Here is a 27,123-nt window from a genome sequence, read left to right on the forward strand (position 1 = left end):
TTTTTGTTTGTGCATCTGAGTAATCCCGTATCCTTTGAACAAGTTGAAGAGAAACCATGTCTCAAGCTTATTGTGTAAGAAGGACGCAAATTAAGAAACTAGGTATTATGTGAAATTAAGTATTATAAGCAACCACTGGTAACATTTGTCTTAACAGAAGTTCTTTTTTTTGTTCCTGTGAACAAATTAAGGTTATTTGAATTATCTATAGTGATATGAAGAGAATTCCACCAGGGTAGTTATCTTTTTAGAAACATATCTTACAATTCCTTTATCATAATTAAGGGAGCAGTGCAGGACTCTTCTTTTGGAGTCTGATATCTATACTACTGGGGGAAACAACCAGACAAATAACTTTCTCAGAGCAAGGTTTGTCAATTCAGCAGTTTTCACTCAAGAAATATGTAGACATTTCTAGGTATATTAAGTTTCCTTAGTAATGACTTATTTACGTGGCTGTCCTCTGAAAGGGCCGCCTGTGGCTTAAACCAATTGTGATTGCTAAAAATGTAATGTCTCATAGGCACGTAGCTGTTAGTTTTGAGTAGACTTAATTTTGTTTTCTGCTCTTTTCTTAATTATTTTGACCTTTCAGATTCCTCTTCATAATTACGAAAAGATATAAGGATGTAATTGCTCTTATGTTAGAGTTGGTCATGTGGTAATGGTATTTTTAATGCCTAAAATGACACCAAACCAATCCAATTTTGGCTAAAATCAGAGAATATCTGTCCTAAGACTGTTCCTTACAGCAGTGAGCAAAGAAGAGAAAGAAAGAGAGGAGAATCCACTTGAAGAGTAAATGTCTAAAGGACAGTTAAATCATTTCAGATAGCGTTACTAGTTTGCTTGCTTACTTTTGCATTTATCATCTAGGTATAATGGTCTTAAAAATCCTGTGCATGATCTGGTTGGAAGCCTCTAAAGATTTCATTGGAAGTTCTTTTCTGCATTTAGATGAAAGAAAATACTCAGTGTTAAGGTTTTTGTCCCAGGGTTTGTTTTTCCTGGATTCAGACAGGACAGGAGCTGTGCAAAAACCCTTCATCTTCCACGCATAGGTGACCATAGAAGGGGAAGAGGAGGGATGTTTGCCAGAAACATTTTGAAGATGAGATTTTGTCCACATCCTGGCTGAAGGTTAAGACAGATTCTCTTTTTTATCTGATGTGATTCCCCCACCATTGTTACCTCCAAGAAGCATGTTAATATTTCATAGTTCTGAAAAGACATAGTGGGCAACATTAAATATTTATGTCTCTGCGAAGTCACGCTGGTGCCACCAGGATAGTGAGCTCTATATCACACATGCTCTAATTCACCCTAAACACCCACTGTTTACTAATCTTCAGCCCCCGTCTGTGCTGATAATGAGCAAGAGGAAATGGAAACAGCAGGGATTACATGCTACTGAGAAGTCCCAGTTTCCATGCCTGGTTGTAATTCTTTCAACAAACTCTTGCTGACTGTGCTCCTGCTTTGAAGTTTGAACACCTCTGTATTAGTGCCGGGCTCTTGTGATTTGGCAAGCTGATTTGGGAGTTTTGTGGTTGTGTTTTAGCAGCTTCATACAGTGATGTACTCTTGTGCTCGCATGTGTTGTGCCTGCTCGAGGTCAGGAGCAGTATGGATTGTTTTGCTGGATTGCTGAGATGTTAATTGCTCGTATTTGCTGGTGACAGGTACCAGATAGAAAACATTCCTCACGGTATCCGCTATTGTGTGGAGATGTGTGTCCACAACGTATGTTTTGTGTGTGCTCTAGACACAGCAATATCAGTGAGCGAAGTGGCTTTCCATAAAACGAATAAATATTTTTCTAAGGCAAGTGACGTGCATGGGATTGAATGAATGATGGCATTTGGCATCACCTGGTCCAGAATCATCAAATGTGTTGAAGTAGAGCAGTGCATGTTTGTAATCTAAACCCAAAACCTCAGAGCCCGTGATTGCTTTCTAACCCCCACAGCCAGCACAAGACAGCAAATTATTTGTGTAAATGGCCCTACAGCCACAGCCATTAACATCCTGGTGTAGCTCATCTGTCAGGTCACTGTGCAACTTATTATTGCTGCTGGGGTGGTCCTTTATTCGTAAATCAAACACCGTTTGATCCAGTTGCAAGTGAGGGGGAATCAATTTACAGTCTTATAAACAGCTTGTGCCATCTGCAATGTTAGTGGCACATTTTCATTAGTTACCCAGGTGTGTGAGGGGAAGAGCTTCGGGTGGGCTTTCCACTCGGAAAATAAAGAAATGGTTTTGTCTTGCATATATACAAGGTGAGATCCAGCATCAGTTACAAGCATTGGCATATCACCCAAGGTTGCTACCAAAAACCCCAGAGAGACTACAGTCCTCCAGAAGGTGCCAGTCAGCAGATGCCTCATCTGTGACAAGGACAGAGAACTAAATGGCTGGTGTGCGGGGGACAATTCGTCAGGTTTCAGATGTCTCCTTTCATGTAGCAATGGTCTGTGGTCAGAACCGATAGATCCTTCAGTGTCTGTGGTGGCCCAAGGGGCCGAGAAGCTTAGCGGATCCAGCTGTATGAGGGCTGTGTGGGCACGGCAAATCCCCCAGGTACCACACAGCTGCTGTGGGTGTCCCCGCACTGCCATCCGTGTGGCCCCACTGAAGGACATCAGCCCCCAGTGAGGTGCCTCCAGCTGGAATGATGCCCTCAGAGGACATTTTGCTTGGGTGTAGCTTAAAAGGAGGTGGCTGTGACGTGCTCCCTCAGCAAATTAATTCCTTGCATCTTGAACAACCTGGAGAGGAGTATTTGGGGGAGTATAAAACTACATTTGTCCCATCAGGAACTCCAAGCACAGCATGGTCCAGTATGTGCCACTAGATCCTCACGCAGCAGTTAACACTTTAAAAGTGACTTTGTAAATATAGCCCCTTGAAAAGAAGAGAAATAAACCGGCTCTTGTCAGCAAGGACTGTTAGCCTAGAAGCGGCTGGGCGAGCAGCTGAAGACAAGCACAATGAAGCAGTGTGTTGTGCACAAACACAGTGACTTCCTGAACTCTTCAACTTCCCCTCAGCGCCTCTGAAGCCTACGGTTCGGCATATAATGTCTCTGCGTGCTCAGCGGCAGAAAGTGCTTAAGCTGCATGCATCTCGCAGTGCTCTCAAGTGTCTTCCAGTGTAAATAATACCCTGGCCTCTCTCTGGCCACTTGGCACAAAATGGTAACTCAGGGCAGAGCAGGTGCATCTGTAGCCATGTGCTTGCACATGCGCTCATCCTGTGGCCACGCAAGCTCAGGAGTGCGTGCACAAGTAGGCGTGTGTGTGCCCAAAAAGTCTCATGTAGAAGCATCTGTCTTGTAGACCAGTCCTAGACTGGTCTTACCTTGTCAGACTGAATAGATCCTCGCCTTTTTGGAGCTTGTCCCCCTGTTGGGCAGCGTCTTGTACCATGTCTGCCAGCTTGCAGGGGAGGTGGGGTGTTCCTTGCGTGGGTGTAGCACAAGCACAAAGCTTTTGGCAGCTGGTGACCCCAGCAGCAGGCAGGTGCTGCCTGTGGACTCCCGCTGTTTGTTGCTGCCTCTTTGCCACAGCGCGCTTCTGCCACGTCTCTGTGGGGAGAAGGGGTCCTGCACGTCATTCCCACTCATTTTGCCTCAGGGTCAGTCAGATTAGCCCACCAATAAAAGTCACTGGAGCTCATTGGGCTGGTTGGTTGACTAGCAAGCAGTTGCAGGAAGCCCGGAGGCAGCGGACCAGAAGGTGACCCCTGGCTGGTGGTCACTGGGAGGCTGCTCACAGCACTCGTGTATCTGGCACAGTTTGATTTAAAAGATGGACATTTTTAGTGGAAAGCTCTTACTTTACGTAGAAATTACGTAAAATGCACCAAACGGTGTGCACAGAAGCATCGTGCATTGGTTTGCTCTCGCTTCTCGATGTAAGCTGTGGTTTTGTGTACAGCCTGGCTGACGGCAAAGCCGGCTTCGTGGTAGTGCTTGTCCCCTGCTGGCTGAGAGTGGGGCTACCAGGGATTACAAAAGCGGGGGAAAGGAGTCTGTCTGACTCGTGAAGGCTAGATCCGTTCCTCGCCCTGGTTCGTGGCGCAGCCCATGCACCAGCCGTGCCAGCGCACCTGAGGTGGCCGAGGCCTGCAGGAGGAGCGGTGCCGGCAGGACGGCTGTGGAGGGGCAAGTGCTGTTGCTGAAGGCCTGGCGTCCCAAACCGCAGCAGCACCACGGCCTGTGTGTGCTCCTCCTGCCTTCAGGTCCTTCATACCCATGCTTAGGTGCAGCTAAATCCAGCCCGTGCCCCAGCACACATGCTGGCCATCAGTCTCCACACAAACCACACTGCAGTGTAACCGCCCTGCCTGTGCTCGGCCCTTGCAAGGCCAATCGGTGCCCCAGGTGTTGGCTTTTGTTCCTTCAGCTCTCCCTGAAGGGGAGATTTTTAAGTGCCCCCTCCTCCCTTTGGGCTGGCTGAGGTGTTTAGCATGCTCAAGAAACATCTTCCAGCAGAGCTGTGTCTCTCTGCTGTCTCCAGTCTGCCTCTTCTCTGAGGTTAGCTCGTGATAGTCTTCAAGCTTCCTCTCCAGGCTGTCGCTGTATTTCTGGTGTTGGTACCATTTATGATTAGCTTGCTTTTCCAGAATTCACTTGTCTCTAAATTAAAAGAAAAAAAATCTGCTAAAACACCACCTACTGACTAATGCTGTAAGCGTACTCATCTAATCCATGACTTTCCCGTCCTTCCTTTCATGACCTATGTTTGCCCATCATTAGATGACACTACATGGATGCATGCTGCTGAGAAGAGAATCTTTACTCTTCCAAAGTCCTATTTTTCATAGGACTCAAACTCCTGTGAAAAGTGTTTGCCACATTCAAATGAAAAATATTTCAAAGATTGTCAATAACTACATCTATTCAAACTAGATACATTGACACATTATCACTCAAAGTCTGATAAGCAAATATCCTTGAACTGAAATTTCCCACGCCTGCAGTGTAATTGCACTCTCCACTATTGCATTTGTTTCCTCTTTTTTTTTAAAAAAAAAAAAAAGAGGGAGGGGGGCAGTTGAGAATACTGTAATAGAATCACATTTAGGGTTTGGTATTAATACATAGAAATAGTACAAAAAGGGCCATTGAATCATGTGATGACTCAGAAAGAAACAGGAGAACTCTTTCTGGCTATGCAGAAATGTCAATGGTTCAACATGAGAGCAGAAGTCTCTTAAACATGCTGGAGGGGACCGAGTTTCTTCATCTGGTTTTAAAAAGTAAATGAAGCAAGTCTAGCAAGGTGCAGTAAGGAAGTGTGGTGTCACATGCAGCTCTACAGGAAACAAGAGTGAAGCTACTGGGGAAGTTCAGAGCTGGGTGACTTACAACGTATTCAACTAGCACAGGTTAGTCTTTTATAAATGTCTTTTTAACCATCCTACAGGGGTTCCGCGTATGTTTTTTCACTGAGTTTTGGTGGAGCGGGGACTAAAGCCATCAGCATGGCTTGTGTCATGTTAGCAGCAAGTGAGCGAGGTGGGCTTCCGCAGCAGGACCTTACAAAGGTAAAAGTAGGAAGCTTTTCTCTGAGTTAGCCCAGTTTGTGAGAAGCTTGGAGCCTGCCCTGCTATACAACAGCATTGTGGAGCTGCTGGTTAGAAATATCCGGTTAGAAATACGAACAAAATTTTCTCTGACTGGGTGAAGTTTCTCATATAATCAGCAGAAGGTCTGGATGTTTCATAGAAGGGTTCAGTGTTAATAAATACCAGAAAGTGCTTTCTCAAACACAGGTTAAAGCTATTGATTACAGTGAGAAATTTGTTTTGTTTGTTTTGGCTGGTGCTGACTCTCTAACTGTTCTGTTTGATTTTACTGGTGCAGTCTCTTTGTAAGGTTTTCTCTCATTCCCTACAACGTCTGTTGAGGAATTCCATCTCCTCCTTTCTTTGCTGGAGGCTTTTTGGCTTGGAAACCCACTGTATTGGGAAAGAAACAGCACCAGTTTGGTGCTGGAGCGCTTGGAGCTCTCAAAGCAAGCGTGTTTGGTGGGGTGTACGTTTTGTATTCCTACAGAAAAAGTACAGTTGTTATTTTTAAATGTTGCAAGAAAATTGTGATTCATTTTTTAATGCAAAGTTGGAGGGAAAGGTAAAAAGAAACTTCAAGAGGATAAAATGCAGAATATTTTAGTAGCACGTTACAGACTCTGAAATACAGCTTGCGGTGGAAGGTTAACTAAGCAGCTCTCCGTCTCTATCTTTCTAATGGAAAGATCTGGGGAATATGAATGAAAGAAGAAAATCTTTCCTCTTCCCTCTTGTGCATATGAACTTCAGCAAAAACATGGTCCTTCATCCTTTGCGACAGCACCTGGCATTCCCGGGCAGCATAGCGGTAACTGCAATACGGGGCGAGCCCTGCAGGGAGGCTGGTGTTTGGGTACAGGGATGGGTCCTGCTGCAGGGACCCTGCACCCAGCCCAGCGCTGTAAGTGTAGCCTAGGCTGAGGGCAGGGATGCTTTTATTTGGAAATAGCAGCCTTGCAGAGCTGGCTGTCAAGTTTTGAGCTCTGGAGTTTTAAAAGCAAGGCTCGAGCCTTAGCCGGGCTCCTCTGCTTCTGCAAATCTAGCAGATTTTTCAGAGTGCCACAGTTCTGTCTCAGATCAGTCTTTCTGCTTTGTTAGGGTTTCGAACCCCCAACTCTGAAACTCAACTCTGCTGTATAACTAAGAATGTGATTTAAAACCAATTTAGTAAAATCCAACTGCAGACATTTTAATTTCAGCCTAATCCTGCTTTATAGTGGCTCATCTCGTACGGATTAGGAGTTGTTTTAAGCTAAATAAAATGGCTTGTAAATAATATATTTGACCTTCCGCACAGTGGTTAGCGCCAGGTATTTGAAAGTGAATTCAAAAATAAACTGATACACTTTTCTAAATAAATAAAGCCCAGTGCTGTTCCTCGTGTACCAGGAGCAAGCCCAGCCAGCCGGGACTGACAGAGGAGGGGGAGAGCATAGGAGAGGGGGTTCGGAGCGGGCCCCTTGCACCAGCTTGTGTTAGGAAAGCCAGGGCAAGAATGTTTCTTTCCCAAACAAATTAAAAAGGAAATCTGCAAAGGGAGGAAAGGGAATAAAGAGTACAGACTAAACAAAAGGAAATAAATATGGCTTGGAATGAGAGAGAAGGAAACCAAAAGGAGAAAATAGTAAAAAATGGAACCAGATGGGGACAAATTCTGTGCTGAGGAAAAAAACTGCTCTTTTACTGAAGTTGGGAAGGAAGGGGAATTGGCTGTATGTGTGTGGACATGTTAGTAACACCTACAGAAGAAACGTTCCTTTTTCTGGTTTTTGGTTGGTTTTTTTTGGGGGGGTGGGGGGGTGTTTGCTTGCTTGCTTTTTGTTTTTTAATGATTTCTTTAGTTTTCTTTTCCGTGGGAAGTATTAGTGTAAAACTTTGTAAGTCTGAGATAGCTTCAAAGTTAGATGAAATCCACTTTAAATTTGCCTTAATTCTGCAAATAAACAGAAAAACAGAATGCACACAGCGCCGCTTAAACCTCCAGCCAGTGATGCTCCCCAAAAGCTGCTGCGCCGCGTTGCTCTTTGGGCTTCGTGTCCCCAGTGCACGTGGATCCACGGCACTACGTTGTCCTGCTCTGCAGGGGAAAATGTGAGTTAAAGTCTGTAACGCCAGCTAATGCAAACCTGAACTGTACAGGCAGCTTCAGAGAGTTTATTGCAGGATTCCCTTGTGGGTTTCATTTCACCGCGTAGTGCAGGCACAGGTTTTGTACCAGTGAGGAATTGGAGTCTGGAGACTTTGATCTCTCAATGTAAGTAAACCCATAAAATGCTGAATGGGCACCGTTCTTGCATTTTTCTTTAAATTGACTGGATTGTTAAAGGCAAGTTGTTGTTTTTTATTGTCAAGTACCTCAAATGGACAAGGGTGTCTTTTGCTGAGACATCATTTGCAGCACATCTCTCTCATGTCGTGCTGGCCATTCCCTCCCCCTTCCTCCCCCTCACTCGAAGGCAAGTTCTGCAAATCATTTCTGTAATTAGCTGTTAAAAGCATCTAGAGGTTGATGGAGGTTGGTTTTACTTTTGTTTAGTTTGTTTCAGCTTTTGTATGCGTTTTTCTCTAGCCTAAACTATTGGAATCTCTTTACTACAAAGTTGGTCAGGAAACCATGGCTCTTTTAAGAGGAACAGTAGACAGCTCCATTCAGTCTTCCTTCTGTATCCATCCACATATGTTTTTAGGCTTTTCTGCTTTCGTTCCACCATTTATACTGGCCTTTATGATGCTCTGCTGAAGTCAGTGCTATTATCTCAAATTTGTTTGAAAACAAATTGGGCCTTTTGGCTTCAGCAAATGATACTAGGAGAACAAATGGTGTATTTGCCTTTCATTTTCTTCTTTAGATGGAGACAGCTTCCTCTTTACACATGGCCAGTTTCTCACGCAGAATTTCTACTTAAGCAAGGAAGTGTCCAGCAGTTACATACCTAGGCTCCATGGTCCCCACCATTTCAGTTTTGCAATTAATAGTGGTGTCTTTTTCTTCCTTGCAGGAATGTACGTCCTGGGAAATGTTATTGTGTCTAATTAACTTCACCAAGTGCGTTCTGGAGTGAATTTGCCAGGCCTCGTGTTCTGCCCGAGCGTCTCTCCAGCTGCTGAGGAGGTACAGAGCCCTCAGGGTCTGCATGGGGGGGACAGTGGGAGTGGGGAGGTGTTACTGCATGCGCAGTGGCATGGGAAACCGGTCTGCAGCGCGTGTAATCTCCCAGCTATAAAAGGCATATATCAGTTGGAAGTCACAGGGCCGTCTCATCAATACTATTAAAGGTGTCTTTATTTGCAATGTGGTGATTGTGAAAAAACCTTTTTTTTTCCAAAACCAATTCTTTTCCATGTAGGATTAATAGCAATGCTGGTTTACCGTTGTGATCTGACATGGCACACCTTTCCTTTCCTAATGTCAGATGTAACTGCCTTAGGTTGCACTTGCTTCGGAAACCACAGCCTGGAGAAATCTGGGTGCCAGGCCTGGGAGATGAGCAAGGGAAGAGTTAGCCTCACAACTTGACAAACTTCGTTTGTGGCTCCACACACAACTCAAACGAAGCATTCTGAACTACTGCAGGATGAGGACTGGTGCAAAGCCTCCTAATACTAGTCATTCCATGTTTGAGGACTGAAAAAGATGGTACAACATGGATGGCTCAGTAGCCAAACATACTTCTTTGGACGCGGGGGTTAGAAAGGATTACCTGTTTGAAGAAGGGAGGCCTGCATTTATGGAGAATACAAATATTTTTAAATTAACGTTTATATTTGATTTAAAATTAGTACAGTGGATACTGCAAAGAAACATATGACACAATACTGAGATCAAGATGTTTCCATTCTAGATTTCCAATGTGACAATGTGGGATCGTGTAACATCCTAGGAGTAGCAACAGTGCTCAGAGGCTGAACAAATACAGCCCAGGAGGAAAGATTGAAGGAAACATGATTGCTTGTCCTAAGGAAGAGGAGGTCAGAAGGACATGTAAACAGTTTTTGGGTAGCTGTGACGAAGGGAATAAATTATTCTGCACACCAATTGTAAATAGAATGAGAAATAGCAAATGAAATTACAGCAAAGGAGGTTTAGATTGGGTACTTGGAAAAACTTTGCTAGCTGTAAGGCTAAAGAAGTACTAGAACAGATTACTGAGGGATATGCAGAATTTCTTTCACCAGAGATTTTTGAGAAGACATAAATACCTGACAGGAATGGTATAAAGATCGTCAATGGTACCTCAGAGGAAGGAGAAGGGTAGATGCCCTCCTCCAGCCTGTCATTCTGTATTTCAGTCTCCTTGTTGGCAGTAACTTTAAATTTCTCTGGTTATTGATGAAATCTGGTTAGTTATTTTAAAGGCAACAAACAGTTTCATATGTATGGTAGAGAGAGGGCAGGTACGTGTTGCTCCTGAGTTACATGAAATTTTGCTCTTCTCATTTGAGCATCACAAGATAAAGTTCATTATGTTGTGTACAGCGTTATCAAGAGCAGCTGGTGAGGTAAACACCCGGGCTGCTCATGGTGTGAAAGGGAGACCTGAAAAGCTAGGCTGTGCTGCTTTCTTGGGCGAATAGTTGTGGGAAGACAGCGAACAGCTCATTTTTATCATGGATCAAAAAACTCTGGTACTAATGGCAAACTTTACATGCACACCGGCTGTGCGAATCCAATTTGATCTGCGTTGAACAGAATTTCCTAATAGCAAGTTTTGATGGGTCAGGGCTCACCTGAAACAGCATTTGGCTGCAGGTTTGGCTTGTGCAACGGGCACATTGACAGATACAGAAGAAAACAGTGATCCCTGCAATATCACTTGTTTGAGGACTACTGGTCATCAGGACCAAAGCTGAAAAGAGACCGTAGACTTCATGAGAGTAGTAATGTCTTATGACCTGATAAAACTAACACAAAGCTTCCTTCCAGCTGTGGATTTGATCCAGATATATTTTTTTCTGAGTTTCTAATGTCTCAGTTCTGAAAAAATGCGCTTTTTATCTGGAAGCTTATGGCCTCAAACTTGCAGTGGTTCTTAACTCTACATTTAATTACTAATTCTGGTTTTGGAAACAGAGATGGTAAGAGTCATGTTTCAGTCTGTCATATGCTAAATGTAGTCTCCAAACTTACTTAAAATAAACCCAATTTGGTTCTGCCCTGTGTAAGCTAGCCAAACCGCTCAGTCAGGTTGAACAAGGTTTTAACTGCGTTTTAAAGGATTCAACAGATGTGATGCTAACTTTAGCTAGGGTTTAACAACTGGGACAGCCACTCTTATTACAAAGAAATTAAAAGGGAAATTGGCTGCCAACCTCCAATACCTGTTGTGTCAGGGCAGCTGCACTGAGCAGACCAGCCTGAAGTTTTCTCCTCTGAGCTTTTGGTAGATTGGCATTAGTGAGGATGAATTTGAACAGTCACGTGGAGTAAGAGGACTTGTTAATGAAGTATGCTCTGAAGAGGAAACACAAGTGATAAATGATGGTATGTGGCTGCTCTTGGGTTTGTGGGGATGTTTTTTTCATGGGGGTGGTATGCCATACAAACTGGTTTAGATCAAACAGCACCGAACTACTACTACCTATGCAAAAAGTTGTATTCTCAATACCAGCAGGAGCTTGGCTACATCTACTCTTGCAAGGAGGCAAATTGCCTCCAAAATCCCAGGGCTCCCGGTGGGTTCCTGCACAGGCTGTGGAGCAGGTGGGCTCAGAGCTGCCTGCTAGGAAGGAGATGAGGTGCTGGCCTTGTACCTGGGGGTACCTGGTCCTGGGGAGGGCAGGCAAAATCTCACCTCGGCCCTCTGGCAGAGCCACCTGCCTGGCACATCCACCAGAGTAGGAAGGGACCTGCGCCGGCTGCCAGATGCGGCCCGACATGTGAAGGGAGCGCAGCGCCCTGAGGCCCAGCACGAGGCTTCGCCCTGACCGCACTCACTGCGTCAGAGCACCTGGCTGTCGGAGGTGATGGAAAACGGCTGGAGTAGAAATATTTAAAATACACCACAGACAGTAGGTTGAGATTGCGTTCTTTTAGCTTTCGGTGACTTGGGCAGAGGCTCTCCCTAACATGTGTGGGCTCTGGCAGCTTCACAAACGGAGCATGGTGCTGAGCTGTGGCCCATGGGGATGCTGCAGCAGGTTATGCGGCTGTGCTGCCCTCCTTCCCATGAGGGTGCTGTAGAGCACGCCTCCTCTTAGTCTGGGGGAGGATTAGCTAGTGCTTGCCATTAATCCATGAAAGACGTTGTCCTGCCTTTATTTTTTGGCAGAATCCATTCATAATCGTTCTTTCCAGCTTCTCTTCTTCACTCACTAGCTCAGTGTTTGCCATCTGCAGCTGTAAAAAGTTGTTTCCAAAGTGAAATAAATTGGAGCAAAGACTTCTGTAATTGGAGATGTGGAGGAGAGCAGAAGGGTGTGTTATACTTCGTTGTCCTTGGTTGCTTTTGGTTTGACTTGTGCCATGCTTTAAACTAGTCCCCTTTACAGGACCTTGGGGCCCCCTGCTCGTGCACTAGCTCCAGTGGCACCAACGCAGCCCATGTCCCTGCCGGTACCAGGTGGTGATGGATTCGGGCAGTCAGCTCTGCACTGGGTCAGCAGCACCATATCAGTGCAGTAGTGGAGCAATGAAAGCCTGAGACTCTATAAATAGGAGTTAGATGCTTACGTTTAAAAATTTCTCTTTGGATATCAAAGTTAGTAATTGCCATTATTGTTTTTCAGGACTTTTTTATTGAAATGCTTTTTAAATTAAAACGATCAGTTCATCAAAACCATTTTTCTTCCTGAGATCAAAGGTGAATTCAGCACACATTTTAAATTTCAAAATTAGAAAGCTTTGAAATTACCTTTTAAAAAACATTTTGAATACCTACAGCAAATGTAGGCTCTGCTGAAATTTTCACTCCTAAGAACAAAAAAATAAAATTTCAGTTCAGTTAAATTGAAATTATTTTTGATCATTATTTAAAAACTAGAAATCCTGATTGAGATAGAAATCTCTGCATGTCTCAAAGCTTGAAAGGATATGAAATTAGCTTCCTACTTGCCTCTTTTTTTTGAAAATACATTGTTGAATACTGTACTATACCAACAAACACAAATAGAGGCTTTAATGCCTCTCCAAGTAAAATAGGAAATCTGAATTCAGAGTCTGAGTTAGTCTTTAATGTAATGTTAGAATTGCTCTGAGTTGAAAGAACCACAGAATGATACAAAACAGAATGTGTACCTTGTCATCTATTAGATAATTGCTAAAATTAGTGGAGAAGCATATGTCATAAATGAAATCTTCAGAAACTATCTTTAATTATGGGGCTTTTAACTGGACAAGGAAAACGTTAGGTTAAGTATAGACAGCATAACTGTATGCCCTTGCTGTGGGTGTTTACACTGGCATCATCCACTGCAGATGTCTCCTGTGAGTACCCAGGTGCATATGTGCAAATTTCATAATCCCAATGTCAAGGCTGAGTGTTCAGTTAAAGCGCCAGGTGTAAACACCAAACATGCTGTTTCAGTGTTATCGCACCTCACGGGGCTTTATTGCATGCAGTCAAGTCCTGCTGCGAGAGTAGACCGAGCTACAAGATGTGTGTAAAAATGGCTTTTCAAAGTTATTTTGAGTTAGTTTTGTTAAAGCTGTACGCCAGTAAGTGAATTAAAATGTAGTTGTGGTCGGTCAATAGTCTGATCTCCACGTAGCTTATGGTGGTATAAATACGAAGAATTACTAGTATTGCCTGGATTTTACTCTTTGCATTTGGCAGCTTATTTATACAGTAATTGAAACATCTCTTAGCTGTACCTTCCTTTTCCAAGTAACTCTTGACATTTTTTCTTGCCAGAAGGCAGCATTGGAAATACTTAACAGAGAAATTCATCCTTGCATTACTCAGGATGTTTTCCAGATCGCACCAAATGGAAACTGTCGGTGAGAGGAGCAGTACATGAGCACTGCGGGTGACTCGCACACACGCAGACTCAGATGCTGAAAGCTAAGGTCACTCCTATTATGCATGGAGAGGTATTCAGCATGCTGTGGGTTAGATTTTTACTGCTTCACACACAGCCAAACTAAAGGCGAACAGAGGAGGCAGAATTTCAGGTCTGCCCTTCCACCAGTCCTTCCCTGAATGGGAATCTGAAATAGCAGCCCAGGGCTTCAGGATCCTTGCCAGGCGATCTCCATAAACACCAGTCCTCCCGTTCCACCTCCCTCATGTGGTTTCAATTCACGAGGCTGATCTGGAGCTCATCTCCCAGCTGGCTGGGCAGTGAGGGTGTCTCCAGGCCTTTGCTCCTCCACCCAGCCCTCAGGTTGGCCCCTGGATTGGGGGTGACCTTCCGCAGGGCAGTCACCAAACCACTAATTCTCTCTGGAGCTGCTCTTCCCAAAAAGCTGGTATGGAGCAGGAGATCCTTCGCGTGCTTTCTGTATGTATCTCCACTTGGTAGCCCTTCATTTTGTCCAGTAACCGGGCTTGGAGGCAGGGAAGTGCTGGCCAGCTCAGAGCAAGGCACGTGATGGGTTCAGTATCGCAGGAGGAAAAGAGTTCTCCATCTGCCCAGCTGGAGGCTGCTTTACTCCTAGAGCAGCCCTCATAATTTACCATGCATATTCACATTACTACTCTTGGACTGCATCTTCCTCAGGTCTCTGTAGGTTTGGAGTGAAACCAATGCAGGTCATATCAGCTAAGTAAATCTGATACATCTTTTACTCACATAAAAAAAATAGACTTTATTACTACAGTAGGAAAAGCTTGATTTTAAAGGCAATGGATTTACACAGTGAATATGGGTATACCATAAAACCTATGTTGTTGGCTTTTGCTTTTTTTTTATAGAGAAAAAGACGGTCTGATTTGGTAGAATTTTTATCTGATACGAAGAACTAAACAATACAGAGATAATGGTAACCTTAAATGTACTTTACTTAGTGGTTACCTGGTCTGTTAGTTTTGTACAAGTCATGTAAAGATTTTTTTTGACTTTTCTTATTGTACAATATTTTAATAGCAATAATGTATTGCTTCTTCTATCCACTTCTCTGGAATGAGTTGCAAGAGAAGTTTCTTGCTGGATTCCAGCCAAGCAAATAATCTGATGGTGCAGGAATGTAACATTTTGGACTTGTTTTTAAATGGATTAGAATGAGACATCATTTGCCAGTACTGACAGAATATTAAGTGAGCATGTAAATTCACACCTGAAATAGCATGTTCTCAGTCACACCTTTGCTTTTCTTTGGCATTTTTAAACGCATCCAGTTCAACCCGAGACTTGTAGGGTAGCACATTGAAAGTTCAAATGTCTCTCTTTTCCTTAATGCACCTTGGGCTTTGTTTTATTTTGGTGGTTGTTGTTGTTACTGTTTTTATTGCTTCGGACATAGTTTTTAAAGTTCTGTAAACCCTTCTGGAAAGATGGTCACCTTTTGGCCCCAGTATCCGCCTACTTTGGGGTGAGCTAAGGCTGGCTCCAGCATGCAGAAGAGGTGACAGGGGGACTGCTTGCTAAAGCAGACCCTGTTTATTTCAGATTATTTTTTGCCTTCACTTTATTCTCCCTTTTATTATTTCCATCCTGATTTTAAAGTCCCATCCACAGATTTGTTTTTATATTGCTGAAAACCTTTTAAAGTAATTACTGAAACCATAGCAGCCCATCTGAAAGCTTTCTGAGACTTAATACAAAGTACACAGCAGGCCAAACCTCAGAGGGCAGAGGCCCTCTTCCAAACCAGCAAGAACAGATGCTGAGAGCTGCTTTGATGGCTTGTGCAAATGGACACTTGGTCATCCAGCTCCCTGAATGTGCAGATACCCGGTGTACACTGCCCAGCTTCAGAATGCTTCAGGGTTTGGGGGCTTACTACTACCAATCGTAGTAAATACTTAAAACCCTTACGTATTCAAAGTAATGGTATATTTTTATATATATTCATTTATACCTTAATAACCTAAAAAAAAAAAATCCATTATTACCTTGCTTTGCAAACTTTCATTAATCCCCTTGGGAATTAGAAAAGAGTAATTGTTTTGCAACAGCCCAGCAGAGCCTACAAGGAACTTGACTTTCCATAGTTGTATTATTGAAATAAGCATTTAAATGGCAGATCAAATGCTTTTTGCATCAGAGGTCAGAAAAGATGTGCAAACATGGGATATAAGTCATATGCAGAATGAGTCCGCATTTAGTATTTAGTCAGTCTGTAAGGTCTGGTGTGACTTTCTTTTCAGTTTGTGGTCTGTGAGCGGGGCCCAAAGGGAAAGTTACAGGGGTTTTTTGGTAGGTCTCGGTTTGTTGAGGCAGATGACAGTACATCTCGAAGCTTGCTCTTCCCAGACTGATGAAGCAGGATGCCAGCAGTGCCAAACTCAAGCGATGGCATTTCTGTGCAGGTTGTGGCTGTGGTCCTTGCCCCACCAGCCTTATGTGTCCACAAGACGGTGTTGTGGGAGCCAACATGAACCTGGACTGCTGACTGCGACATTCCTCAAATGCATTACTTATGTGCAAATGTGATTCACGGCCTCACAAATGATCTCTTTCATGACTAACCCCAAGCTACAGTGCATGGCTGTGCACAACAGAGAAAGTCTACAGACTTCTTGGGGTGTGCTCTTCTTAATCTTTAGCTCTGTTCATCCCAATCAGCTCAAACGCTTTCAGCAGTCATGAGGTGCCGTGGGTCTCATCCAGCCCCCTCTGAAAGTTGGCTTGAGCCGTTCCACTTACTGTAACGAGAGTAAAATCAGACTCTCCAACTCCACCCATCTTAAACGAGGTTTGGAGTCTCAGCACTTCGCAGCTTCACATTCATCCAAAATTAACTCTCTGGATGGAAAATATTTTTTTTCTTTTTAATTAAAATCTCTACCAGACCCGGTCACCTGTTTCTCACAAAACTGATTTATGGGGCTTGCTACACTGAACAGAGGCTTTTATTGACGGTAATCTGGCGCTGAGGCAGCGTTCGTTTTTCTGCACTGTCTGTGGCTGAGTGGGCTGCCTTACGTTAACGCAGATCTGGGGCTGTGCTTTGTTTTGTTTTTCCCACACTCTGGACAGATCAGTCTTTGATTGCTCCTCTAATGACAGATATTTGAGTTACCTTCTAATTCATGTCGACACCTGGGCTGTAAAAACTCTAATGCACTCTTGCTTGTGTGCTTGTCTTTCCCTGCTGACTGCCCCGGCCGCTTAGATTTTTGTTTGGGCTTTTGATGTGAAATCTGAACTAATCGCCGAACACTGTAGTTTTTCAACATCCTTATAGGAGCACTGCAATATTTACAAGAGAGAGGGATTGGAAAACAGAGTTTTAAATTGATTCCATATGTCTGGCCCTGATGTGCCTCAGATATTTCCCCTTTAGAGGTAGTCACCATTTTAATATCATTTTATAGATGCTGGCTGTAGCAGACCAGTCCCAGTTCACTGCAGGCTTAGTAAGAGTTAGCTGGTTGCGATGAAGAAAACACTTTAAAAAGCCTATTGGAAAACTAAAGCCAGTTGAATTCTAGACTTAGGCCTATGGAGAAGTAAAATCTGACAGCGTGAGATCCTTGTTCCTTTTCCATGTGCCTTTGCAGTAGCAAGATCCTTCCTTTCCCCTGTGGCTGCCTGTCCTCCTGCTGCTCAGAGCGAGGGCAGCCTCGGGAGTGGAGCTACGCAGGTCGCAGCGCTGCAACTGCCGTGCCCTGGGCATGGGATGGGGTGCGTTGGGGTGTCCCGGAGCTGCCACCACACAACCTGCACCTCCAGCCAGCCACCTTCCAGCCCAGCCTCGGGGTCAGCAGGGAGAGAAGCCCCTCTGCTTGTAGCCACCGCTGCTGAGGGGACCCGTGACATGCCAGTGGGCAGCCGTGGCCAGCAGAAGTCCACCAGGAACATCCCAGGGCTCTCTCACCAAACTGGGTTCCTGTGACTTCTTTCCATGCTGGCTCAAAGTTACAACAGCTCAGCTGTCCAAGAAAACATTCAGGCTAATTCCTAATTCCTGACACTTTTTGGCCTGTTTTACCATGAAACAGTGGAGAAGGGAAAACAAGTCCTCCAGACTTCTGTCAATTTGATTCAAATGGAAGAATTTCTTTCATGCTCCACAAAGTAAACAAGTGGTCAGACCTGCAGCATCCTAAAAAATAGAGAGAGAGAGAGCTCAATATGCTATATATGCTCAGATGGAAAGGCAGGGAAGCCAGTGTGAGAGGAAGTTATTTTCCCATGTCGGAAAGCTGAGCAGCACTGCCTGGTGAGGATATGCTCACAAATCTGGTGCTGGCAGAAGTCCTGTTCCTCAGGTGGATCACTTAGTCCCATGCTTTCTTCTGATTCAGGGGTGAGTGAAGCTGGAGGCAATTCTGATAAAACCTTAATTTCTGAACCAGGCTGTCCACCGTACCAACGTCTCTTCAACCTTGAGGCTGCTAAAGTTTTTGAGAGAAAGCTGCGGAGCTCAGTGCGCGCTGCTGAACTGCCCCGTGGCACTGAGCGGTCACCTCTGTAGCAATGAGGCGAGGCACTGGAAAAAGCAGTCCCATCAGAGAAAAGCTCTTGAACTTTCTTATAGGAACAGCGTTTTGTGAACACAAAATCTGCACAAGGAAGAACAGGTGAGGGAATACGATGGAGAGAGATGTCAGATCATTGTTCCCCTGGGTGTGTTGTGCCTCAGTGGAGAAGCTGTCCCTATAGCCCCTCTGCAGCACCAAAACAAGGGGCCCTTTGTTCAAGACTGTGCTGAGGCTTGCCTTGAGCCTGGGTGAATCCTGCATTTGCTGTGTTGGGCAGTGTCCCGAGGATAATACAGTCTTCTGCATTGTTTCAGACATTTGGGGTGACCTAAAGCTGCTTTGGGTGGTAGGTGGTTGAACACTGCAGACAACTGCGCTCCGGACAGCTGAAGTAAGAGCTCAGGCACCAGCAGCTTAGTCCTTAGGCATCACTTTTGCCCGGAACAGAAGCTTTTTGCTGTTGGGCTTTTCTTTTTGGGGGCTCTGAGGGGAAAGGCTTCCCTTTTCTTGGCAGGGAGTGAGCTGCAGGAGGCTGCAGGGTTGCAGGCGGTGTCCTGCTGGGACACATCCTGTAACTGGGGGTGTGCTCGCTGCGTTTGGCTCTACCTCCTGCTGGGGATGGCACACGGGCACATGTGCTTGCTGTAGGTTAGCCGTGAGGGTCCCTCCAAGCACAGGCGGCTTTGCTGAGGTCCTGCTTCACAGGCAGGGTCCCCTCATTGGGGTGGAAACCGACCCTCAGAGTCCCAGCGGGCAGAAGTATTTCTGTAAGCACTGGCTGAAAGAAGTTAGAGCAGCATGGATGGGGTGGAAGCAATTTCTGTTTTCAGAGATGTACTTTCTGCTATACTGTATTCACTCTGAAATTGTCAGCTTTTCTCAAGCCAACATCCAAACGCTTAAAATGACCGAAAGCTCTGCTTTTTCTTCCAAGCACCGACTACAGCGGTGACTGGGGCCATCCTCCACAGTTAGCCACTGCCAGTGATCTTCCACATATCTTGAAAAATATGTCACTGAGAAGGAAAAAACTTCTTAAAATACTTGGATTAAAACAGCATTCTGACACCACAGTGGCCTAGTTCTTAGCTGTAATTTTCCATGGACGCAGCACCGCTGGATTTCTGCAGTATAACTCCTGGTTGCCTCTGACAGAGGAGGCTTGCTGGACGCAGCTTGCTGTGGGCCACGAGCGCACGGGGCTGCTCCTGCCCTTGGCATCCTGCGGTTGTGTGCTGGCATTTCACTTGACACTGACGCCAGTAACGTGTGTTGTTACTGTTTTCCTGTGACGGTAAGAAGTAGATCAAAAGCACCGAGGGGATTTTAAGACCCGGGGGAATTGCCCAGTGTGAGCTGCAGTCCTGTGCCCGCCCGCCGGACACCTCCGGGCTCTCGTGCCCAAGTCAGTCCTGCAGGCTGGTGCTCTCTGCCCCAGCTTTTTTTTGCACAGGGGGTGGCACTTCTCAGTCTGGGTGGAAAGTCGTGCTCATACCGCTCATTTTGGGTACTGCTGAGAGTTTCTCTGAAATGCAAAAGTCCCAGATAAAATGGGCTTCCTCTCTCTGGCAGCGGCATCTCCCCAGAATTTCCCTGGGCCTCATGCATCCATGGTAACTTCTCCTCTGTCTGTCTCCCTTTTGGGCCTCTAGTTCTCTGCGAGTGACTTTAAAGGTGAAACAGTAGTGCCTCCTCTTGCTACCACAGCTTCCTCGGGGCAGAGTGAGAAAACCTGCCATCTCACACCACTGTGGTGTCCTCTCCTGGGCCACGCAGGCTTGTGATCCCTGCACCAAAAGGAACGTAGTTTCAGCCTGAAACCATTCTTAAAAGACTAGTCGTTGATGTTAAAGGACACAGAAATACCAGGAGTGGCTTTTTAGGTGTCACTTTCCTCCTTTATCCCAGTTAAGAGGGGGAAAACCCGGGCTCTCCTGCTAGAGCTGAGGAAAGGGCAGACAGACAGCATCCCTCCAGTGCCTCAGCTGCATCTGTGGGGCTGCTGCAGTGCCTGTCAGAGGCTTTGCCTTCCTGTGCGTGTGTGTGGCTGAGCCCAGAGAGGCTCCTAAATGCTTTTTCTTCACCGTCTAGGGGAATTCCTCTTCAGTCTGTTCAGGTAGCTTCATGCTGCAATGGGTTGGCCTTGGTGTCCTTGATGAACCCTTTAGGGGGGTTAAAACCGTCTGTCTATTCATAGGCGTTTATAAGTTTCTATTTGTTTAGAAACTAACCCTTTGCTTTAGTAAAAAGAGAAGAAGAAAAATATCTGACGTTTTCCAGGTGGGATTTACTGACACGGTGTTGTGCAGGTGGGATGTCTTCAGCATCCCCCGAAGCTCTCCTTCACACCTGTCCGCACCCTGCACTGACCCCCTTGGTGCACACATCCCCGACGGCCTGGAGGGGACGCAGGCGCATACTGGTGGCACGGGCACACCGAGGGGAAGGGGAGCCCACAGGGGCATGAGCGGATTTCACAAGGCGTCACGGTAACTTTTTTTTTTCAAAATGGTTCCATAGTTCTCTACTCTGTTGAACATGAAAAAATATTTTCGTCTGTATGGAACTGTTTTTATTATTATTATTATGTGGGGAAAAAATAAGATTTTAAACTGTTTCCCAACTATTTTGTAACGTGTTTAGTTGTCCTTTTTGTTTTGAGAGCTACCGTACGAATGTACCTGGTAATCTAACCTAATTTTCTCAAATTCAGATTTTTTTTTTCAATTTTCCTTTCTTTCATTAGCAGGAAGCACTGCGTTCTGAACGAACCAAATCAATACCTTTTTGGAAGCTGGGCACTTTTGCAGAGAGGGACAATCAGCATTTTAATTGGTGACTTCATTTTTTTTCCCCTTGAGTTCTATCAATTCTATTTTATTTCTGCAGTTGTTTGTTCCTTCCTCTTTTTTCTGCTTGGAAATTAATCATGCAGGAAATGATTAACCACAGAGAGCTGTCTGTCTGCCTCTGACTCAACGCCTGTAAGAGGGGCAGCCTCGAAGCAGCTTGAAATGGCTGCATGCAAACCGTGCGCTTGCACTCCAGTTTGCGCTGTCCATCCCACGTCAAATGTCAATCTTTTTAGCACTTGTAACGCTCCTGAGAAGATTTCTGAGGTACCAAATTAAATCCAAAATGCCCCAAACTTGTTTCAGTTTAGTGCTGCTCATGGATGGCTTGGCAGAGCAAGGGGCTGCTTGCGGAATGCAACGTACGCGGTGTCTCTCCTGCGCTTTGGTTTCTCCATGAAATTAGCCCTTGTCATGACGTGTAGCATATCGTAGCATCTTCATACCACTTCTGCTAATGAGGGCCAGCTGCACCTGATAGCGTGCAGCATGCAGAGCTTGCTGGTGCAGCTCTGCTGGTCTGGCTCACCTGGGGCGAGGTGGGCATCTTGCTGGCTACTGGCCAGGGCGGCTTTCCGAGCCACACGGAGGCACCCCCTGGGCTGGTGGCGGCCTGCAGGCAGGCTGCCCTCACAGCAGAGGCTCTATTGAGATGATGCAGAGCACACATGAAGAGGCTGGTTGTGTGTCTGCTGGCCGCAGCGGGGACCCTGGCCACTGCTGGACCTCTGTGCAGTGGAGCAGGAGCCATGCCGAGTTTGCCAGCTGGGGAAATTCTGCTCTGTTTCTGGTCATATAGGCCTCTGTTTGGAGCCCAGAGGCTGGCATTTTTTAATCCTTGCTGCTGTAGCACCAGGATTTCTTTAAACCTAGTATTTCCCAAACAGCTTTTCAAAAACAGTGATAATTGCACATTTTCTTGGCAGTAGTGTCAGGGGCATGCGCACTGGGTTCCAAAGTACTGATGCTCCTCCTGACTTGTTCTTAGGAGATCAGTTCTTTTTCGATACCCTGCAGCGCTGAATGTTGCAAGCAGATTGGTTGTTAGCAGTAAGGTAAAATTTATTACTGGGCGGATCGGTTGCTGTTGCAGATATTTTATGGTGTCAGCTGTTAGCAATTGGACGTAACATCCGTTCCTTAAAATAGGCTGTTTCCCACTGACCAAGAGCAAATAATGAACCACGAGTCCATTGCTGACATACAGGACGATAGCCAAAGCTTCCCTCTAGCTGCAGAGCTGCACTTAGCATCCCGGGACATCTCTGTGCAAAACACAGATCCTGCAAAGCAGCGGCGAGTGAAGCAGCAGCAGGATTCAAGCCCAGCACCATGCAGGCTCGAGCCCAGGAGGTGCTGCGGGTCCCTGGGGCCGGCCTCAGCACTACGCTGTGTACACAAGCCCCAGGTCACTGTCCCTGTACAGTGCTTTAGTGGTCTTCCTGCAGGCTTAGCCTGCTCGAAGTGGTGAATCCGGAGACAGACTTTTTTGCTTACAAAATGTCAATCAAAGAAATAGATCATAAAAAATCTAGCAGCCCAATGGCACGGGTGAGTCGGAGCTTCAAAGGCAGTGGTGCCGTTTCTTGCTGCAGTTTCGGTTTGAGTTTCTGATGCTCTTTTGCTCAGTAGCAGAAGCAGAGTCAGGGAGGGGCAGAAGTACGAGTGAGGTTGTGGCATGACTTATGTTTTTAGCTAAAATTTTATAAATGGGTGTGTTTTACTCACTCTGCAAGCGCATGCGTTATACTTCTGTGTGGGGGCATGCAGGTTTCTGACTAATGCTGTATTATCTTTTTCCTGATGGCTCCTGAGGGAAGTATATGCTCCAGGACATATCGGAGGCCTAGGAATCACATTTCAGACTTGTGTAGGGGAAAGCTGTTTTTTTGGTAGGCTCCGGAATACTTCTGACTCAGCCAAGTATTTAGCGATATACACTGCGTTTCTAAACAACTAGGCAGGAGTGTCAATGCCTTTACTGGGTGACCAAATGTAGTCATCTAAAAGGCATATTGCAGCTTCCAGGCCCATTTAATAACTTATATTTGCTTACCACTTTTAGCTTGATTTGTCCACCCAAAATTACTCAAAATCATCAAATCCATTTCAGCAGATCTTTTTTGGGAAAATTTGATTGAAAATTGTCAAAGCAAGGACGCCGCATGCAAACAATTCTGCAGAATACTTGCACTAAACTTGAGGCCAGTGCTTCCTAAGTTTGGCCTGTTACAGAAGCTTGCCCTGCAAAATGCTGTTTTCCAGACCCTCTAGCAGCTGCATCAGGGCCACAGGGCTTGTTGAGCAGCAGCTAGACGCTAAGCTGACCGGCATGCAGCTGCAGATCTGGCTTCCACCCCTGCCCTGCCGAGAAAACCCTTCGATACCAGAAGAGGTGTTAGGTAGTCTGCAGCTGATCGCTGTGGGCACGTCGGAGAAGCATCCTTTCTCGACAGGACAAGAGTGGAAACTAGATACAGAGCTAGTATAGATTTATATATACATCTATACATATTTCTATATAAGCACATCTCTATATCTGGGTGTATATGTCTATATTTGGATTTATACACATCTAGAGAGAGACAGCTATACATCTGTATGGAAAGATGTCTCTATATGTACATCTCTCTATGTATACATGGATATCTATGTATCTATCTAGTATAGGGCTCCGGAAGAAGGCATAGGCAAGCAGGAGGCCCCCGGTGCTGTTTCCCTCTTGCCCCCCTGCAAACAATGTGCGCAGGGAGGGTTTTGGAGAGGCAGGGTGAGTCCGTGGGTAGCAGCTTCCCATTAGAGCTCAGGCTTTGGGTCCTACCTTGCTTCCCCTCCACTGCCATCAATTCCTTACAAAATTGACCTAAAACAACCCAGTGAAAAGGAAAGAAAGGAGAAAAGAACAGCACGAGCATGCAGAAGGCAAGAGGTTAACAAACAGGGAGGTGGGTGAGTTAAAACATTTGCAAAAATGCTGCTTTTTGGAGAAGGTTCTTCCTAGACCAGCTGGCTCGCCTGCTGCATGCAGGTTCGAGCTGCCTTGAGGAATTCATTAAAAGTCTGATTACAAACCAAACTTTACCCTCCCTGCTCAAGGGGCTTTTCCCTTGGCACGTGGAGCCCCAAGAAGATTCAGGGTCCGTTATCAGGACTGTTTCAGTCTCTTACCAAAGCAGTGCAGGGAGCAGTTTCTCTTTCTTGTTTTAAGCAGTTGAAGGAGTTAAAAGCTTGGTGAAGTAGCTTACTGGCACAGTTACGCTAGAGACAACTGCAGCTGCGAAAAGGCTGCGTTAAGAAACAGGATGGTTGTGGTCTGCTGCAAGAAATAATTTTCCTGTTGACTATTTTTTTAAACAGGAAGTTGAAGAACAAAGCAGCATTGGTCTTAGTTCTTTTAATAGAGTTCAGATTTTAAATACTGAATTTAGGATACTAAGATCAGGAAAGGCTGGGGCTTTGCGCAGAGTTTTATGTAAGGACTGAGAGCTGGGAATATGGAAGTGCGAAGGACAAGCGGATTCAAGCAGGTCCTTCAAATCTGAACCTTGTGCTTCTCTGGCGACGCGTACATAGGAGAGGTAACTGCCCACAGGGTGGATGAGAAAACGTGTGTGGGTTTGCAGGATTTTGTGAGTGCGTGTGTTTGCACAGCGCTGCACAGACTTTGCTTCGCACAGTTTCCTCTTCGTCAGTCTGGCCGTCTGTCAGCTTCCCCTCTGCTCTGCTCGTGCTTTCTCAGTAACAGGAAAGAGCAACAGCTTCTGCAGCAGAGGAAAATAAAACCTCCCCATGCGAGAGATAGCGGTAATGCCTCACGCCACTCTGAACTCCTGTTTTTTTTCTCGCTAGTCAGCTAGACTTAGGGGTGATGTGGTTGTTTCCTCTCCAAGCCCTTTTCTCCCTCAAGATTTTAGACAAAATCCATTAAAGTCTCCTTTTAGAAAGCATTCTCATCTCAGGAAGGCAGCTCAGCAGTTTTTGGTGTGGCTTTATTATCTATATTCTAATTCTGCCAAAGCCTGAGCATCTGACAGGATACAGCTGTACTGCTAACTATTTTTTTTTCTAACACACCTATCACAGATCATCTCAGAGGTATCACAGACTTTGTAGGTGGGGGCCCACCTCAAATGATAACTGCAAGTGCCATTTTGTTTCATTCTGAACATTTTCCTGGTGTTCATTCAACCTCTGAAGCATGCTGTACCTACCACGAAGCTGATCGGGCAGAGATTGCATTACTGCCATTCTCCTTAGTTTTCTCAAAACCAATTAAGTGACTTCAGAAAGTGAGAGATGTGTATTCTTGTAAGCAACCGAATGAGGACATCAGCGTGGGGTTATTTGGAGAATAACCCCCATTGCTGTCACGCTGACCTGCCATGTGTAAACACGGTGCACACAGCGGCTAATTGCCGCTGGGCCCTCGCCTCTGATGGCAGGATGCTCTGTGCACCTCCTGCACAAGAGCAAGGCCAAGCCCGTCAGCAGGTCTCCTGAAGCAAAAACATTTTTAGAGGCAGACAGCGCACCAGATTGCTGAAATGTCACAGCACCATTAGAAGAACCTTGGACCCCTCCATTAGGCACAGTTCCAACTAGCAGTGTGCCGAAAAAAAGCCCTTTTGACTTGAAAAAAAAATATATCCTCGGTGCTTTAGTGCTTTGCTTATTTTTTTTTCTCTATTTAATATCTAGTTCCACTGAATTTCTCTCTCACGTATGCTTGTCCTCAGATTACCCAAGGTAGTTCTGCTTGGGGTGGGAAAGAGCAGGAGCCTGGTCTCAGACAGGGAAGCTGGGGAAGGCTGGTCTCTGGCCACCAGGCTTTCCCCTCTGCAGCAGCTGGTGGCTGAGGACAGGCTGCCTGCTTGCTCCTCCTCCCCAGGGAAAGTGCATTGAGCATGGCTGCCTTTGCTGCTCCTGAGAAGGAGGAAAGTGCATTCAGAGGTGGTGATGGAGCCTGGCTCCTTCAGAGCAAGCAGGGAGAGGGGAAGAAGCATGGGTCTTCCCTAGAGGTCTGCAGTTCCACCCTGCCCATAATAGTAGAGCAGTGTTATTTTCCAGCAAATTAAGAGCTTCAAAAGTTCAGCATCTCTTTTTGAGTGTGCGACGATGCCTTCTTGAAATAAGGTTTGGTGGTGTAGCAGTGGGATTATCCTGCTATACTTCCATGGGAACAGGATTGTTGGATTAAACAAAATTCAGTTTTGTTGTTTATTGTTGCATGTAACCATATTGCACACACGCACACAATCCTTGCATACTCTTCGCTGTGGCAAGGCACAAAAATGCAAAACTAGATGTGTGTGTCTGTGAGTCTGCTTGGCTATGGAGATCATGCAGGGAGTGCCTGTTTAAGGATGCAGCTGTTTTCCATACAATGAAACATGAAGTGCTTTTTACAGACTACTTAGTCCTAGGAAATTGAGTAGATAATCCTGTTTGATGCAGGGTTGGTTTGTAGCTGAGTAGAAAGCACACCCAAAGGTGATAGATTTAATAATCTCTGGGTCTTTGCATTTCTGTGTTTTGCTGTGCAGGTTTCTTAGCAAGATCAGCTGGAGCTCAGCCTTCCACCATGCCTGTGCCTCCCCCTCCCGCTCCCCCTCCACCCCCAACGCTGGCCCTGGTAAGTTTTACAGGAGGTTGATGTACAGTATGCACTGTCCTCTCTTGCTGCTTGTCATGTTGGAAGAGACATGCAGCAAGATGACAAGGGTGGGTATGGTATCTGGGGAAAGCTTTCCTACATTTTGTTTACAGCTGATTGATCCTGCAAGAGGGACCATTACTTCCATTCCCTTTCAGTGCCCATGTGCATGTCTCCAGCCACATTCACTCTCCATCTTCCTCTTCCTCCCATGTTGGTGGTTTGATCTGGTGCAGGGATCCTGGGTGGAGAGGCACAGCTTGCCTAAGTCAGAGGAACTGAAGTCTTGCTCTCCCCTTGCTTTTTTCGAGCCACGTATTCCCACCTTCTCCCTTGTTCCACTTTAATACTTATATGACCTGGTGGTGAACTGGTTCAGAGATCCTGAGCTGGCAAAATACAATCCCTAAAATCCTAAATTTTTTTTAAGGATAGCTCTTAACCAGCATAGCTCCCTCAGCCAGCCTGTGGTGTAAAGGTACGAGACCCACTGCTGGCACAACATGGTGGGTGA

The 27,123-nt window shown here is 45.6% G+C and overlaps 1 protein-coding gene across 1 annotated transcript in view; it reads left to right on the plus strand.

The window, feature by feature from the left end:
• The window catches only part of WIPF1 (WAS/WASL interacting protein family member 1), a 50,422-nt gene that overhangs the window by 12,305 nt on the left and 10,994 nt on the right, over positions 1-27,123 (plus strand). The window contains exons 2-3 of the mRNA XM_050711753.1: positions 8,577-8,689; positions 26,500-26,588. Of these exons, the coding sequence (XP_050567710.1) occupies positions 26,538-26,588 (51 nt within the window). The 5' untranslated portion in view covers positions 8,577-8,689; positions 26,500-26,537. The remainder of the gene's footprint in view (positions 1-8,576; positions 8,690-26,499; positions 26,589-27,123) is intronic.

The sequence above is a fragment of the Cygnus atratus genome, chromosome 6 (genome assembly GCF_013377495.2).
Source record: "Cygnus atratus isolate AKBS03 ecotype Queensland, Australia chromosome 6, CAtr_DNAZoo_HiC_assembly, whole genome shotgun sequence".
In the NCBI taxonomy this organism is placed as follows: domain Eukaryota; kingdom Metazoa; phylum Chordata; class Aves; order Anseriformes; family Anatidae; genus Cygnus; species Cygnus atratus.